We start from the raw sequence: 18,940 nt of genomic DNA on the forward strand, positions 1-18,940 counted from the left end.
TCCTTTCTCCTGCTCTGCCATAAATTCAGCTAGCTCACTCCCTCTATGATTCAAACATGCCCTTTAATCTACTCAATGTTCCCCATTTGGTGATTACCCGTGTCACCTTTTGACAACTCTGTTGCTTCTGTACATTTCACTGCACAGGTTTCTGCCCCCTCCCAAAAATGATTGCGATGCCCCATAGCTGAAACAGATTAACAACTCACACAATATGCTAACATGATATTCAGTGTTTTCATCTTATGCTCTTTCCTAAAGTGTTATATTGCTGTCTGTTGCTACTGTCAGTGAAATTGGAGAATGACAGCAAGAAAATATTAACCCTGGAGTTCGTCATACAGTGCTGCTGAACAACTGAAAAACAAATTGTGCGTCTTTTCAGAAAAATTAGATAAAAAAAACAAAGACAAGAGTAGTTTTGAAGTGTATTTATATTTTAAAGCTTTGATTTTAATAATTTGTATAGAAAATTTAAAAAAATATTTTGTACCTCTGATTTTCTGCTTCAGCTCTGAAAATTGTCTTTATGTAATTTAACTATAAAGCTTTTGTGCAAATATAAAATATATAAATAGTACTCTGAGTCATAAAATAGTTGTTTCACAAGTTTCATCATTCATACAATTAGCAGTGGGCCCTTTGACATTCTTCTGGGTACATTTTGACATTTGGTCCGTTGTCACACATAAGTCATTGTCTAGATGTGGGAAACCAGTCAAAAAAGTACTGTCCTTTGGATCACTTTGCAAACTGCTTAGTGACTGCTCCAAAGATCTTCCCAAGTCCGTGAACAATGGAGTTGACTTTATCCAGTTTGTTAAAGTGAAGTCCAAGTGATCCAGTCCTGGCTTCCAATGGAATAAGTCTTCTAAAGCTGGAAACTCTAACTCTGAACGCATCCCTTCGCTATACACAAGAGAAGAAGTATCGCGACCATAGAGATGACCTGCTGGCACTGTAGATTTTTCATGTTCGCCTCGCAACGTAATAATACCATGTTGAAAGGCAATAGGACCTAGTTCTGTGTCCTCTTTTGTAACATTTGGTAGGTAAGATTTGTTGGTTGGTGGCACTTCATGGAAAGGCAAGTTTTGGTTACACATATTGAAGGAGTCACTTATGTTTGGTGTGAACGTCTGGAGTGAGTGCTCGGCAAACACACGCCTTGGCAAAACAAATTCTTCTCTGGCGTTCAACCTGCTCAGAATCTGACTGCGGGTTTCTGGGCAGGATGCCATCAGCTGACGTCCAAGCTGAAGCTCCGTCGGGAAAAGTGTCCCCTGGAGGGTTCTGTACAGAAACCTGAGGGAAAAATCCACAAATAAACAAACATATGAGTGCATTTTCTCAAACCAAATTATTCTTCATTCCCATGCGGGGCAGAAAGACTGATCACTGAAAAGTTAACTTTCAAAGTTAGGCACCTAATTCCAATTATTTAAAAATTCTTATATTCTGCACATATGCAACATTGTTGTTCAAAGCAGATTACAAAATAAGCATTCATAATCAAACACTACAAACAATAATATAATAATAATAATAAAAATTCATTCTTTAACATAAAACAAAATTTTGCATCTTTCAAAACTGACTAGGGTTGAGTGCCTAAATTTAGAATCCAATAAAGTGAATGGAGCAAAAATGTTAGGCACTCAGTGCTGATTTCCAGCACTAGGTGCCTAATAAAAGCACCTACATTTTAGGAAAGTGAATAGCAGGCCTAAAATTAGGCACCTAAATTGCACAAACGTTGAGCCTAAAGCACTATAAGGACATGAATTATTCTGCACCCAATTATAGTAATCTGCAATCCAAAACTGGGATTTGAAACAGATGCCTGATCTGAACCTGGTGTGAAATCAATGCAAAAATCAGGTTAAAAATCAAAAACTGCAAACCAAGCCAGTATGTTTCTCCAAAAGGAAGGCAAACTGGCTCCTAGCTAACAATCTGCAGTATTATTTTATTCTTTAGCTCCAAAGAGTTATGAATTGCTACATGACATCATGCTGCAGTCATGCCTCTGCTCTTCTCAGAGGAACTAGAATAATGCATGTAATGGGGAAAAAAGTTTCACATAGTTTGCCCCTCTGGCAGGCCGATACTGTAAAAAATCGCAGGAGAGCGGGTGCTCCATGTTGAGTGCCTGCTCTCCTGACGAGTGCCCAGCCATCACTCCTGGGCACGCGATTCAGTTTAAATGAGGTGGTGCGCTAATAAGGAGGCGCTAGGGACAATAGCACATCCCTAGTGCCTCCTTATTAGCGGTAGAGGTGGCTGTCAGCGGGTCTGACAACAGTCGCTCTATTTTACCAGCATCAGTTTCCAAACCCGCTGACAGCCACGGGTTAGGAAAACGGATGCCGGTAAAATTGAGCATCCGTTTTTCTAACCCGCTGACCGATGGGCAGATTTTTAATTTTGTTTTTTTAATTTTAGGTTCCTCCGAATTAATATTGCTAGGATATTAAGTTGGAGAGTGTACAGAAAAGCATTTTTTTCTGCTTTTCAGTACACTTTTCCGGGTTATTTAGATCTTAGCACCTGCCCTTAGCTTGGCCACACATTTTACTTTCAGTATCCCAGGTGACTAACTAATAGGCTCATCAACATGCATTTATATGTGATGAGCACTATTAGTTTTTGGGGGATTGGCCACGTGTTTTTGACGCGTTATTACCCCTTACAGTATAAGGGTAATAAGAGCACGTCGAAAACGCGCGGCCAAATGAGTGTTAAAGGGTGTGCTCAGCCGAGCGCACCGTGCTGTATCGGCCTGTGGGTCTGGAATTAGGATAACTGCAGATAAATTGTCAGCTTAGTTTCCCACACCAGAGCAAAGGGTTTGGAGGTGTTTTTTTGTTTCAGAGCAGAGGGATGAATGCGGCATTTCATTACGTGAGATCTGCAGGGCTTGGGCTATCATGGACTAAAGCAGTGGTGCCCAAACCTGCCTTCACAGATCCCCAGTCAGTCGGGGTTTTAAGATATCCACCAGGAATATGAACAAGGTATGTCTGAGGCAGTGCATGCAAATATATCTCATGCATATTCATGTAGATGTTCTGAAAACTGACTGGCTGGGTATCCCCGAAGACAGGTTTGAGAATCACTGAACTAAATAATGGCTTAAGAACATGTCCAAACCCACTGACAGCCACGGGTTAGGAAAACGGACGCTGGTAAAATTGAGCATCCGTTTTTCTAACCCGCTGACCGATGGGCAGATTTAATTTTAGGTTCCTCTAAATTAATATTGCTAGGATATTAAGTCGGAGAGTGTACAGAAAAGCACGAGGCTTAATTCAAGATATATATATATGTTAAGAATTTTAGGAGCTCTGGGTAATCATTTCAGCACATTTGCGCATGTGCAGGGATCAGCAAGTCGTGTGGGAGGGTGGGCCAGAGGAGGAGAACTGAGCCTGAGCAGGAGGGACCACAGAGACTGCAGGATGGGAGGTAAATGCATGCACACCCATAAGAGTCAGCGAGGGGCCGGCAGAAATTGCAGAGAAGCAGCAGGCAAAGAAAAGATTCAAACTCCTACCAGTCAGAGACGGTGTGAGGCGAGTGAGCAGCAGGCAGAGGAGCCTGCAAAGGAAACCCTGTGAAACTTCAGCCCCCAGCAGCTGCTGTGCGGTCAGTCATGAGGTTAGGAGGAGGAGGAGGAGGAGGAGGGAGAGGAAAGAGCAGGCCCCAGACAAGTAGGGAGATCAAGCGCTGGAGGAAGGAAGCAGAAAGGGTCAGGAAGTGGAGAGTGAAGAGGACTAGAAAGTGGGGCATTCAATGAGAAAAGTCTCCATACTCCTCCACTCCGCCTTCCACGGCCCCCCCCACCCCCAATACATGGAGCCCACAAACAAGCCTCCGTCCCCACCCAACACCATTCACCCCTTCATACATCCCATTACACACCCCCGAGTCCATCCGGAGACCTCTCCCCAAACCCTCACCCACAAGCAACCTCCCCACAGCAAGGGGTGGACTGCAGGAAATTAGCGATCCGGGGGAGTTTTTCAAAACTGGCCCAGGGGGTATCTGACACCCTCATGCACTTTCCCTGCAGTACATGCATTTTCCGGCCCGGGGCAGGTTGGGCTCTGCCGTGGCCTCACAGGCCTCCAGGGCCGGGGCTAGCTTTTTTGCTGCCCTGTGTGAACAAGTACTGTGCTGCCCCCCTCCCCCCACCATCATTCAGACTCTGTCACACGCCCATCAAAAAAAGCCCAGCTCCCTCCAGCAATCTATATTTCTAAAAACTGACCCCCCCCCCCCCCCCCCCCCCCCCCCCCCAAACATGGTCAAGGGAAGGGTATGAGGTACCCTAGGTAAACCTTACAGGCTTGCACGCACACATACACATGCTACAGATGCACACATACAATTCAATTATGCATTTATTACAGATTTTACATGAAAAAAGAACATTCAAAAGTACAGTCTTCTGAGGCAAAATATCACTTACAACATGCCAACCAGAATATCCTGCAAAAAAAGATACTTGGAACTCCTTTGGAATTATATTTTTTGTAATGTGTGCTGGGTGTGGGCTTAACCCTCAGAAAGCCATGAATAAATGGAATTGCCATTACAATATAGTAAACCCAACAACCGAATATGAAAAAAAAAAAAGCTGGGGTCACTTCACCAAAGACTCCCTCCACTACTAAACATTTTGTGAAGTAACACAAACCCCTGGGAAAAAAAGAAAGGCACTTAGAAGCTTGCCACACCATATAACAGCACTGACTCTCAGGACTCAAATAACAGCAACCCTATGAAAAAGAAGCAATGCAAATACTATACCAGGCCCTAGAACATTAATACACCACCTACTGGGATAACAGAACAAGCTGGACTACTACAGAGAAACTACACACTATCAGCAATACTGCACCTCACTCACACACAGACTAACCCTTACCCAATACAGAAATAAGGGACTACAAATCAGAAATAGAAACATGCAAACAAAACCAAAATAGAAAGCCTGAGAAACCAGATTCTGACAATAGAAAGTTAAAGAGCAAAATACAAAATTATAAGAAATGTATATACCAAAAGATGGCATATTACAATTGCTAAAATCTCAAAATATCTTTTTTTTTTTTTACCTTTGTTGTCTGTTTTTTCTGCTTCTTCTCTCTCCTATCTTCTTCCTTTCATGCACACACACACACACACAAAGGCTCATGGTTTCTCTCACACTCCCTTACACACACAAGTTCTCACTCTCACATGTTCTACCACACACACACACTCTGTCATGCTCGGGGACGGGTTCCCATTGCGGCGTCACTTCAGAGGGTCTTCTTTGCCACCCCGCATCCTCTCTTGCTGCTGCCTCTGCCCTCCCAGTTAAAAAAAAAAAAATCACATGATGGGAGCGACCGGCCCATCTGGGGAAGACTGATCCCCCTGATAGGGCAATCAATCCCTGCACAACACTCACCCCACTGAACACCACAATCCATACCTCCACCCCCCACACAACCATCCACACCATGTAAAACCCTGTTGCAACAGTTTGCCCATCTCCCACAAGCCTACTTACCCATTTTGACAACTCATCCCTCACACCACAAAAACTGCCATCGCACGCATCCCCATCCAATCCCTCAATAACAGTTATTTACATCATGCATATCACCCACCCCCTGCTCTGTACCTCAGACCCCCACATCTCCAACTGCACTTCAATGCAAACCCGACTGTGACATTTAATTCCCGCGCACACCCGCACACTCCTACCCTCTCAGCCCCTCACAGCATCACCTCCCACAACAAACCTCACACCTACATGGGCATCACTGCAAACGCAGTTGCAATATACTGCCCCTCCTCCACAGACCTACCTTCCCACCCCAGCAACTCAGCTCCTTCAGTCTACAAAACCATGCACTCACACATATCCCCCCCCCCCCCAACCCAGACCCCTACTCTATGCACATAATGCATTATGAGTGTGGAAGTGAAGCTGGGATGTCCTTTCGTGGATTACAAACTGGCTAAAAGACAGGAAACGGAGAGTAGGATTAAATGGCTAATTTTCTCAGTGGAGGGGGGTGGGCAGTGGAGTGCCTCAGGGATCTGTACTTGGACTGGTGCTTTTCAATATATTTATAAATGATCTGGAAAGGAATACGACGAGTGAGGTAATCAAATTTGCAGATGATACAAAATTATTCAGAGTAGTTAAATCACAAGCAGATTGTGATAAATTGTAGGACTTTGTGAGACTGGAAGATTGGGCGTCCAAATGGCAGAAAATATTTAATGTGGATAAGTGCAAGGTGATGCATATAGGGAAAAATAACCCATGCAGAAGTTACACGATGTTAGGTTCCATATTAGGAGCTACCACCCAGGAAAAAGATCTAGGCATCATAGTGGATAATACTTTGAAATCGTCGGTTCAGTGTGCTGTGGCAGTCAAAAAAGCAAACAGAATGTTAGTAATTATTAGGAAGGGAATAGTTAAAAAAACGGGAAGTGTCATAATGCCTCTGTATCGCTCCATGGTGAGTCCGCACCTTGAATACTTGTACAAGTCTGGTCGCTGCATCTCAAAAAAGATATAGTTGCAATGGAGAAGGTACAGAGAAGGGCAACCAAAATGATAAAGGGGATGGAACAGCTCCCCTATGAGGAAAGACTAAAGAGGTTAGGACTGTTCAGCTTGGAGAAGAGACGGCTGAGGGGGGATATGATAGAGGTGTTTAAAATCATGAGAGGTCTAGAATAGTTAAATGTGAATCGTTTATTTACTCTTTTGGATAATAGAAGGATTAGGATGAAGTTAGCACGTAGCACATTTAAAACTAATCAAAGTAAATTATTTTTCACTCAACACATAATTAAACTCTAGAATTTGTTGCCAGGGGATATGGTTAGTACAGTTAGTGTAGCTAGGTGTAAAAAAGGTTTGGATAAGTTCTTTGAGGAGAACTCCATTAACTGCTATTAATCAAGTTTATTTAGGGAATAGCCATTGCTATTACTGGAATCAGTAGAATGGGATCTACTTAGTGTTTGGGTACTTGCCAGGTAGTTGTAGCATGGATTGGCCACTGTTGGAAACAGGATGCTGGGCTTGATGGACCCTTGGTCTGACCCAGTATGGCAAGTTCTTATGTTCTTATGCACATTCCTAGAAACCCTGTCATAACAATGGCCCCCCTCATCACGCACCCATTCACCAATTCACACCACCTACTCAACTCCTCAGACCAATCTCACCACAACTACATATCACCCATACAGCCCCCACACCTCCACTGCACATTCCTGCAAACCCAGTTGCAATGAGTGGTTAGGGGGACTCAACCCTCACAGCACCACACACTACAAAAATATATCTTCTCACACTCAACCCTCACAGCCATAAGAACATAAGAAATTGCCATGCTGGGTCAGACCAAGGGTCCATCAAGCCCAGCATCCTGTTTCCAACAGAGGCCAAAACCAGGCCACAAGAACCTGGCAATTACCCAAACACTAAGAAGATCCCAATGTTACTGATACAATTAATAGCAGTGGCTATTCCCTAAGTCAACTTGATTAATAGCAGTTAATGGACGTCTCCTCCAAGAACTTATCCAAACCTTTTTTGAACCCAGCTACACTAATTGCACTAACCACATCCTCTGGCAACAAATTCCAGAGCTTTATTGTGCGTTGAGTGAAAAAGAATTTTCTCCAATTAGTCTTAAATGTTCTACTTGCTAACTTCATGGAATGCCCCCTAGTCCTTATTTTATTTGAAAGTATAAATAACCGAATCACATCTACTCGTTCAAGATCTCTCATGATCTTAAAGACCTCTATCATATCCACCCTCAGCTGTCTCTTCTCCAAGCTGAACAGCCCTAACCTCTTCAGCCTTTCCTCACAGGGGAGCTGTTCCATCCCCTTTATCATTTTGGTTGCCCTTCTCTGTACCTTCTCCATCGCAACTATATCTTTTTTGAGATGCGGCGACAAGAATTGTTCACAGTATTCAAGGTGCGGTCTCACCATGGAGCGATATAGAGGCATTATGACATTTTCTGTTTTATTAACCATTCCCTTCCTAATAATTCCTAACATTCTGTTTGCTTTTTTGACTGCTGCAGCACACTGAGCTGACGATTTTAAAGTATTATCCACTATGATGCCTAGATCTTTTTCCTGGGTGGTAGCTCCTAATATGGAACCTAACATCGTGTAACTACAGCAAGGGTTAATTTTCCCTATATGCTACACCTTGCACTTAAGAACATAAGAAAATGCCATACTGGGTCAGACCAAGGGTCCATCAAGCCCAGCATCCTGTTTCCAACAGTGGCCAATCCAGGCCATAAGAACCTGGCAAGTACCCAAAAACTAAGTCTATTCCATGTTACCATTGCTAATGGCAGTGGCTATTCTCGAAGTGAACTTAATAGCAGATAATGGACTTCTCCTCCAAGAACTTATCCAATCCTTTTTTAAACACCGCTATACTTACTGTACTAACTACATCCTCTGGCAACAAATTCCAGAGTTTAATTGTGCATTGAGTAAAAAAGAACTTTCTCCGATTAGTTTTAAATGTGCCACATGCTAACTTCATGGAGTGCCCCCTAGTCTTTCTACTATCCGAAAGAGCAAATAACCGATTCACATCTACCCATTCTAGACCTCTCATGATTTTAAACACCTCTATCATATCCCCCCCCCTCAGTCGTCTCTTCTCCAAGCTGAAAAGTCCTAACTTCTTTAGTTTTTCCTCATAGGGGAGCTGTTCCATTCCCCTTATCATTTTTGTAGCCCTTCTCTGTACCTTCTCCATCGCAATTATATTTTTTTGAGATGCGGCAACCAGAATTGTACACAGTATTCAAGGTGCGGTCTTCACCATGGAGCGATACAGAGGCATTATGACATTTTCTGTTTAATTCACCATTCTCTTTCTAATTCCCAACATTCTGTTTGCTTTTTTGATTGCCGCAGCACACTGAACCGACGATTTCAATGTGTTATCCACTATGACGCCTAGATCTCTTTCTTGGGTTGTAGCACCTAATATGGAACCCAACATTGTGTAATTATAGCATGGGTTATTTTTCCCTATATGCATCACCTTGCACTTATCCACATTACATTTCTTTTGCCATTTGGATGCCCAATTTTCCAGTCTCACAAGATCTTCTTGCAATTTATCACAATCTGCTTGTGATTTAACTACTCTGAACAATTTTGTGTCATTTGCAAATCTGATTATCTCACTCGTCATATTTCTTTCCAGATCATTTATAAATATATTGAAAAGTAAGGGTCCCAATACAGATCCCTGAGGCACTCCACTGTCCACTCTCTTCCACTGAGAAAATTGTCCATTTAATCCTACTCTCTGTTTCCTTTCTTTTAGCCAGTTTGCAATCCACGAAAGGACATCGCCACCTATCCCATAACTTTTTACTTTTCCTAGAAGTCTCTCATGAGGAACTTTGTCAAACGCCTTCTGAAAATCCAAGTATACTACATCTACCGGTTCACCTTTATCCATGTGTTTATTAACTCCTTCAAAATGTCCACATTAAATTTAATCTGCCATTTGGATGCCCAATCTTCCAGTCTTGCAAGGTCCTCCTATAATGTATCACAGTCTGCTTGTGATTTAACTACTCTGAATAATTTTGTATCATTCCAGATCATTTATATATATATTGAAAAGCACCGGTCCAAGTACAGATCCCTGAGGCACTCCACTGTTTACCCTTTTCCACTGAGAAAATTGACCATTTAATCCTACTCTCTGTTTCAATTCCATGAAAGGACATCGCCTCCTATCCCATGACTTTTTAGTTTTCTTAGAAGCCTCTCATGAGGGATTTTGTCAAATGCCTTCTGAAAATCCACACTACATCTACCGCTTCACCTTTATCCACATGTTTATTAATCCCTTCAAAAAAATGAAGCAGATTTGTTAAGCAAGACTTCCCTTGGGTAAATCCATGTTGATTGTGTTCCATTAAACCTTGACTTTCTATATGCTCTACGATTTTGATCTTGAGAATAGTTTCTGCTATTTTTCCCGGTACTGAAGTCAGGCTTCACTGGTCTATAGTTACTCGGATCACCCCGGAACCTTTTTTAAATATTGGGGTACATTAGCCACCCTCCAGTCTTCAGGTACAATGGATGATTTTACTGATAGGTTACAAATTTTAACTAATAGATCAGAAATTTCATTTTTGAGTTCCTTCAGTACCCTAGGATGCATACCATCCGGTCCAGGTGATTTGCTATCCTTTAGTTTATCAGTCTGGCCTACTGCATCTTCCAGGTTCACAGTGATTTCGTTCAGTTCGTCTGAATCATCACCCCTGAAAACCATCTCTGGAACTGGTATCTCCCCAACATCCTCATTAGTAAACACTGAAGCAAAGAACTCATTTAGTCTTTCTGCAATGGCCTTATCTTCCCTAAGAGCCCCTTTAACCCCTCAGTCATCTAATGGTCCAACCGACTCCCTCACAGGTTTCTTGCTTCGGATATATTTTAAAAAGTTTTATTATGTCTTTTTGCCTCTATTGCCAACTTCATTTCAAATTCTCTCTTCACCTGTCTTATCAATGTTTTACACTTAACTTGACAATGCTTATGTTTTATCCTATTTTCTTCAGATGGATCAGTCTTCCAATTTTTGAAGGATTTCTATTTGGCTAAAATAGCCTCTTTCACCTGACCTTTTAACCATGACGATAATCGTTTTGCCTTCTTTCCACCTTTCTTAATGTGTGGAATACATATGGACTGCGCCTTTAGGATTATATTTTTAAACAATGTCCAAGCCTGTAACCTTTGCAGCTGCACCTTTCAGTTTTTTTCTAACTATTTTCCTCATTTTATCAAGGTTTCCCTTTTGAAAGTTTAGTGTTAGAGCTGCAGATTTACTTATTGTCCCCCTTCCAGTTATTCGTTTAAATTTGATTATGTTATGATCACTGTTGCCAAGTGGCCCCACCACCATTACCTCTCTCACCAAATCCTGCGTTCCACTAAGAATTAAATCTAAAATAGCTCCCTCTCTTGTTGGTTCCTAAACCAATTGCTCCATGAAGCAATCATTTATTACATCCAGGAACTTTATGTCTCTAGTAAGTCCTGATGTTACATTTACCCACTCGCACTACTGCAAATCATCCAACACTAATCCCTCACACACTGACTCACCCCATCCCAGCAACACCGCATACCACTCACACATACACCCTCACCCTCTCCTATCACCCACACACCCAAACATAACACTCAGCCCCATTCGACCCTCACATTACTGACACCATCACCGCCACCCACACCCCTCACTTTCACTCTTACCCACACTAGTAGAACCACACACCATCAATGCCCACATAACCTCATCTCAGATACGTACTAGGGATGTGAATCATTTTTTGACGATTTAAAAAAAATCGTCAGATATTTTTTAAATCATCAAAAATCGTTAAGAGTCGCGATACAATAGAAATTCCCCCGATTTATCGTGAAAAATCGTAAATCGGGGGAGGGCGGGGAAAACCGGAATACCAAAACAACCCCTAAACCCACCCCGACCCTATAAAACTAATCCCTTACCTTCCCCACCCTCCCGAACCCCCCCCAAAACATTTTACGAGTACCTGGTGGTCCAGTGGGGGCACGGGGACCAATCTCCCACTCTCGGTCCATCGGCGCCATTTTGGCTGCCACTCAAAAATGGCGCCTATGGCCCGATAAAAAAAACCCCACCCGACCCCTTAGCTTCCCCCACCCTCCCGATCCCCCCAAAACATTTTAAAATTACCTGGTGGTCTAGTGGTGGTCCCGGGAGCGATCTCCCGTTCTCAGGCCGTCGGCGCCATCTTTATGTATGTATGTATGTACAGTATGTACACACACTGTACATACATACACATATATATATATATATACATATCAAGATACAATAGCTGTCTCTTTTTCATGCTCATCTCTATTATCTTGTATTACACTGTATAAATTAACAGAATAATAGATATTATTATTATTAAATACCTGGGTAATAATGCAGCAACAGGCGATATAATGCAAAGCAAGTAAAACACAGGATCATTCATTAATCTCTGCATAGTCCAGTATGGATTGGATGGAGGAGAGCAGCTCGGACAAGATGAATTATAAATCAAAGCCACAGAGAAAAAGAGAAGTATGCTGAAGACAATAGAAGCCACATTGAACCATGTCTGGAACACAAAAGCAACATTTACAAACCAAAGAAATAAAAATCATAAATACCCATATGTAAAAAATTGTACATGATTTAAAGCTATATCTTAGTGTACCTATTGGCAGCCAGTTACTACTTATTCATTCATGTCTGAAATAAAACCCTTCAATCCATATCTATACTTTTTTTTTTTTTTTACAGTACATTTGTTTTTTATGCAGAATTCATTGTGTGTTTCAGAGTACATATGTGCATCCTCCCAACATTGCTTTATGCACCTTAACAAGCGAGCAATAATGGAACGAAGTCTCCAATGTGGTCTGGACATCTAAACTAACCTTTTAAATGGCTCACTGCTATGGCCTCCTAGAACAAGGAGACACATCATAGTGCTCCTTGGGGTCACTCCTTGGTGAGAAAAGGGCAAAATCCATGACAGCAGGGGACAGTCATTTTTATCTTTATAGACCCATTTCAGATGGGCAGGAGATCACCCCAAACACTCACTTCATACAGAATCGCAAAACTAGTACAGACAGGAACTCATTCTCGCTCAGATCTACCCAGCCGAGTACTTCCAGCATCCTTTCTGCACACGTATTAAACCCAGGCCCTTTGATAAGACCCAGGAAACCGGGCCACATCATCTATTACTAGCATTTGGCCCTAACCACCCACCTGCCTGTAATAATTACTGTTTCCAGAGATTGGTTCCTGGGAGGCACCAGAACTGGAGCTGACTGTTAAGTCAGACGCAGGGGAGGAAAGCAGATGATATGAAGGCTAGGAGACTTAATAGAGTAAGTATGGAGTGGGCGATGAGCTAGTTTAAAAGCAAGATTCCATAAAATAACAAGAACAAGTAACACTGGCCTTTTAATTCTGTTTTAGGATGTGAAAATTAAGGAAAGCTTGAAAAACAGGGGACATGTTTGACAAGTGTAATGGCCCATTTTCTGATAGAGGCGAGATTAGGTGTTGACACTGAAACAGAACACCACTATCAGAAATGGGTACTGACAATCATTCAAGCTGAATTTAGCCTTGCATGGAGCAGGGGTCTATGGGGTCTTCTATGTACATAAATGGCATATCAGCCTAGGGAGGTCTATGAGCAGCATTGAAGGTGTCCGTGGAGTACTCCTAGAGAACCCCTTCCACCTGTGCTGTACTCTTTTTTTTTTTTTTTCAAGATATAGAGAATATTATACATTTTACACCTGAAAATCTGCTTTCACAATAATTGATATCTTTGGGGAAAAAATAAAATAAAATGGGAGAACCGAATTCTAAATCAACATCAGCACGCATAACTCATGGCATACAAACATGCATGCAATTTCTATTTGTTTTGATGGGTGTGGGGAAAGGCAAATCTATATCTGAAAGGAATTTAAACCTTTAATTTCCTACAAGTTATAAATTGGTATCACCAACAGACAACATATTGTACTCATTCTTGTCGCATGCTGTTAAAAACCTTGAAATATAGTACTATAGTAATGACAGCAGACAAAGACCAAATGGTCCATCTAGTCTGCCCAACAATTTGATTATGGTATAAACTGCCACTTCATGAAGATTACCCCCATGCATTCTATTAAGGGTAGTAACTGCCACTCTGTGCAGGTTACCCCATCCCTTCTGTTAAGGATAGTAACTGCTGCTCCATGCAGGTTTCCGCCATGCGTTCTGTTAAGGGTAGTAACTACCGCTCTGTGCACGTTACCCCCATGCGTTCTGTTAAGGGCAATAACTGTCACTTCGTGCAGGTTACTCCCATACCTCTGTGAAGGGGAGTAACTGCCACTCTATGCAGGTTAACCCCATGTGTTCCGTTAAGGGTAGTAACTGCCATTCCGTGCAGGTTACTCCCATACTTCTGTTAAGGATAGTAACTGCTGCTCCATGCAGGTTCCCCCATGCGTTCTGTTAAGGGTAATAAATGCCACTCCATATAAGTTACCCCCATGCGTTCTGTTAAGGTTAGTAGATGCCGCTCCATGCAGGTTACTCCCATGCATTCTGTTAAGGGTAATAACTGCCGCTTCATGCAGATTATTCCCATGCATTCTGTTAATGGTAGTAATTGCATAATGAAAACACATCAATCGTTTTAATAATCCTTAGACATTTCAGTTCCTTTGTAAACAGACTTACTGTTATGTTAAGATAGTGCAAGGAAAGAAGAAGCACTGAAACTTTACATAGTAAATGCTGGTAAATAAAAGATCTATCAAGTCTGCCTAGATCCCTGCCTAAAAATCCACAGGAAAAAAAATGGCACAAGCAAAGTTTGCCACAGAAAAACGATGGGATTTCTGCACAGAAGTGATTCTGGCATTTTGGAGTACACAGATTTATATATATATATATATACAGAAATTGTGTTTCATTACGGAATTTGGAGGTATTCAGTAAGTGCTACTACTCATTTATTGATCATGATTCTTTAAAAACAATGAGATCAATTTTCAAAGCCATTTACATGGATAACTCCCAAGTTAGCCATCTAAATGGCAAGTTATCCAAGTTATTCATCTAAATGCAAGTTTGCCACCACACTCCAAGTTTGCCATTTACATTTTTAGTTTTGAATATTGACCTCAATATTTTTAACTGTGAAAAAATACTGGTGCGGGACTGAAAGCACTGGAAATGGAAGTCCTCCATTTATCCCCGGATAGGGCAGTGCAACCTGTCAATATGCTTCAGCCTTGCTCTGGAAGGCCATCCCACATAGTGAGCGGGCAGGTCAGTCTCCATGCCTACTTAGCCTTTGGGCTCTCTACTGAAATGACTAACAAAGGCACCAATTAGTGCCAGATTTTCATGGTGTTCTTTCCAGCAAAATAGACCTCTGTCCACTGGGAATTGGCCTGAGACCACAAACTCTTTCCACATGAACTAGCACATGGATTTCAGAGACTAATGACTTCTGGTTACTGCGAGCTCGCACTGGATGCAAACTGGTGACTTATATGTGAAAGAGTGAGCCATCCAAGTCCCTTGACAGGTGGTTCTAACAACAGGTTTTACAGTTTTACTACGAAGTCTAGTTTAGTCCAGCAAACTAAAATGTGCCCCAAAGCAGCACATTAGCACAAGTGAGATATTCTTTCATACAGACTTACCCAAGTCTTTGTTTCAATGCTTAAATGAATCATGATGGTGAAGAGAGCCAATGTGACGATTGGCGTTCCCCATGTAAACACATCTACATCAGAGTCAAAGTAAGTCTAAAAATAAGAAAAGGAGATGTGGTTAAACATTCATACCAATGTCTGCTTACCGGAGACATACGTTCTGGAAAACGACAACTTACGAAATAAGGAATGAAGAAGCAAATCAGGCTTTGGTAGAAAGCGTCAATCATGTTCATCCAAAACATATGAGGTTTGTATTCCTGCCAAAGAGATGGAAACGGTAAGTATGCTGCAAAACTCCCTTTCTCGCACAACGCAGGGAAGCATTTCCATGGTAAAGCAGCGTTTTACCCATAGAGATGCCCTCTTACCAACCTGCCTGCTTTATATGTCCTGTTCACGTGAGAGTTTACCTGCACTGAGGCAGGAGGCCCTCCCAGAGGTGGAGCTGCGGAGGGGTTTGGACTTGCGCACATGCTTCTGGATATTCAAAAGAAGGCGCGTTAAGCTTTCCTGAATATTTTCCAAACACATAGCAGCAGGAGCGATTGCGTGCAGGTAAACGTAGCAGGGTCATTTTCAAAGCGGACACAGGCACGCACAAGTCCGCTTTGAAAACTGGTGAAACTCAGGACATGGTGTTTTGTTTTGTTGCCCGATAGGTGGGCCATTTGAAAGCTGTCCCCTAAAAGTATAACTCTGCTCTGCCTTTGACAAAGGAGATCGGAGGCGTAGAGAGCCAGGATAGCCTGGAGGTTTTCTTATTTTAAGATCTGGGGCTGGCTTTCTGCTCCTCTTCATAGTTTGTGTACAAAGTGTCAAAAAATACTTGGATGCATGGAAGTGTCAGCTCCTTGAGCATTCTGGGGCAATTTCTTCCTCTGAATTTATTATAGGGAAGATTGTAGAGTAGTTTGGGGAAAAAACAAACACTGATGACAGAGCAGAAAGTTGGTCCTGACACTTAGATCAAAAGGAGAATTATCTGTATACCAAATTTTCTTAAAACAAAATAGGATTTACACTGCCTTTCAGATATAATAAGAGTAACAATAAATGGCACTTTAAATGCTTTTTATCTAAAATATTCAATATGTTTTTACAACTAATGTTTATTATGATAGTTATTATGTATAATTATGTTTAAATTTTAAATTTAATTTATGACATTTTAATGTTGTTATGAAGATAGTGGTAATTATGATTACCACCTCAGGGTAATAAGTGCTTTTAGGAATTTTCTTGATGCCACTGTATGAAATGTTTTTTTGATTTGATTGCCTTTTGATTTGTCATTGTAAACCGACTTGATATGAATTTGAATCTCGGTATATAAATGTGACTAAATAAATAAATAAAGCACCCAAAAATTATTCATGTAACTGCCTCTGGCTACCAAGTTTTATATCTCATGTGCATAACATGCAAATGTGGAAAAACACAAGCCAGACGGACTGAGACAACAGAAGACAATGTGATGGCTGAAGGTCAAGAGCAGCGTGGGAGTTTCACTGGTGAGTTCCAAAAGATCTCCTGACTTGCAGTTCTGTGAACCAACTACTAGACCTCGTTCTTCTACGTGGACAGCACTTTTGAGACTATATACATTACTACGTACAAACCTCTCCCAGAAAACAATATACTCACTGTAAAGTAAAAAAAAAAAAAAGCCAAAGCAGAGTTGCTTACCTGTAACAGGTGTTCACCTAGGACAGCAGGATATTAGTCCTCACACATGGGTGACATCATCGGACAGAGCCCGGCACGGAAAACGTACGTCAATGTTTCTGAAACTTTGACTGTGCATATTGAGCATGCCCAGCCTGCCCTATTCCACGCTTCCACGTAGGGTCCCCTCTTCAGTCTTGTAACATAGAATTACGATAAAATCAAACAAAAAGTAGAAGAAACCCAACTCCGCAGGGTGTCGGGCAGGTTTTGTGAAGAATAATATCCTGCTGTCCTTGGAGAACACCTGTTACAGGTAGGCAACTCTGCTTTCTCCTAGGACAAGCAGGATGGTAGTCCTCACACATGGGTGAATCTCTAGCTACATGCTGCTCCCCAACACAAAAGGAGACTAACAGACACCTAACCTGGTGCAAACGGACACAACAACCACAGTGCTATTGGTAACAGAGGGGGAGAAGCCTGAACCCAAACAATGGGCCCTAGGCAGGGAGAGTTGGGTTCTACTCCTCATAGAAATTTCGGAGAACAGACTGGCCAAACCTACTATCATATGTCAGCCATCCCTATCCAGATAGTAGTGAATTGCAAATAGAGAACTCCATGTTGCAGCCCTGCAGATCTCCTCCATGGGAACTGCTCGCAAGTGGGCCACCGATGTTGCCATGGCTCTGACAGAATGAGTCTTGACATAGCCCCTAAGATGCAGTCCTGCCTGGGCATAATAGAAGGAGAAGCAGTCCGCTAGCCAATTGGATAGTGTCTATTTGGCAACGGCAACTCCCAACCTATTCCTGTCAAAAGAAATAAAAACTTGGGTGGACTGTCTATGGGCTTCTGACCACTCCAGATAGAAGGCTAAGGCTCTCTTGCAATCCAAACTGTGCAGTGCTCTTTCAGCCTTAGTGGGAATGGGGCCTGGGAAAGAATGTTGGCAGGACGACTGACCGGTTTAAGATGGAAATCCATCACCATCCTAGGCAGGAACTTGCGGTGCATACGCAGGACCACCCTGTCATAAAAAAAAAAAAACAGTGTAAGGTGGATAAATAAGACCTGGAGCTCACTGACCCTCCACACTGAAGTGACTGCCACCAAAAATGACCTTTCAGGTCAGGTACTTCAGGTCACAGGAATACAGCGGCTTGAAAAGAGCTTTTATCAGCTGAGCGAGCACCACGTTGAGGTTCCAAGACACAGTGGGAGGCGTCAATTGAAGCAGGCCCTGCATGAAACGTACAACTGTAAGCTGTACAGAAATAGGCGTACCATCTACATCGTGGTGGTATGTGCCAATTGCACTCAAACTAACTCTAACGGAGTTGGTTTTCAAGCAATACTCCAATAGGTGAAGAAGTAGCAGCTTTTGTGTGGGGCCTTCGCTCACACCACACAGAAAACCTCCTCCAGTCCGCAGGACTTTCTAGTGGATGGCATCCTGGAAGCCACCAGGACATATCCTCTGAAAGATCAAGTCCCTCAGTCCTCACAAAGCTTCAAGTGAGTCTTTGTCACCAGAGGAATCGGAGAATAAGCGTACAGAAGATCCTTGCCCCAATGGTGGGCAAAGGCTTCTGAGGCTGGTTTGCCGTCTGACCTGTACAGGGAGCAGAACTGAGTCACTTTTCTGTTGCAGGCAGATGTGAACAAGTCCATCTCTGGGGTCCCACAGAGGTGGAAGATGCGGTTTGCCATCCCCTGGTCCAGGGACCACTCATGGGGTCTGAAGGCATGACTCAGTCTGCCCGCTACCACATTCTCTGTTCTGGCCAGATACATGGCTCTGAGGATCATCCTGCGGGACAAACCCCAGGACCAGATCTGGATTGCTTCCTGACACAGGATGTACGACCCTGTGCCTTTCTGCTTGTTGACATACCAC

At 42.5% G+C, this 18,940-nt stretch overlaps 1 protein-coding gene across 3 annotated transcripts in view; it reads right to left on the reverse strand.

Annotated features, from left to right (window-relative positions):
* Window positions 1–424: 424 nt before the first annotated feature.
* Window positions 425–18,940, reverse strand: part of ATP10A (ATPase phospholipid transporting 10A (putative)) — a 288,904-nt gene continuing 270,388 nt past the window's right edge. For all 3 annotated transcript variants that reach the window (XM_029604743.1, XM_029604744.1, XM_029604745.1), the window contains 4 exons: window positions 15,549–15,629; window positions 15,358–15,462; window positions 12,052–12,239; window positions 425–1,305 (listed from right to left, as the gene is read on the reverse strand). In XM_029604743.1, the coding sequence (XP_029460603.1) occupies window positions 588–1,305; window positions 12,052–12,239; window positions 15,358–15,462; window positions 15,549–15,629 (1,092 nt within the window). In that variant the 3' untranslated portion in view covers window positions 425–587. The remainder of the gene's footprint in view (window positions 1,306–12,051; window positions 12,240–15,357; window positions 15,463–15,548; window positions 15,630–18,940) is intronic.

Source organism: Rhinatrema bivittatum, chromosome 5 (genome assembly GCF_901001135.1).
Source record: "Rhinatrema bivittatum chromosome 5, aRhiBiv1.1, whole genome shotgun sequence".
Lineage (NCBI taxonomy): Eukaryota > Metazoa > Chordata > Amphibia > Gymnophiona > Rhinatrematidae > Rhinatrema > Rhinatrema bivittatum.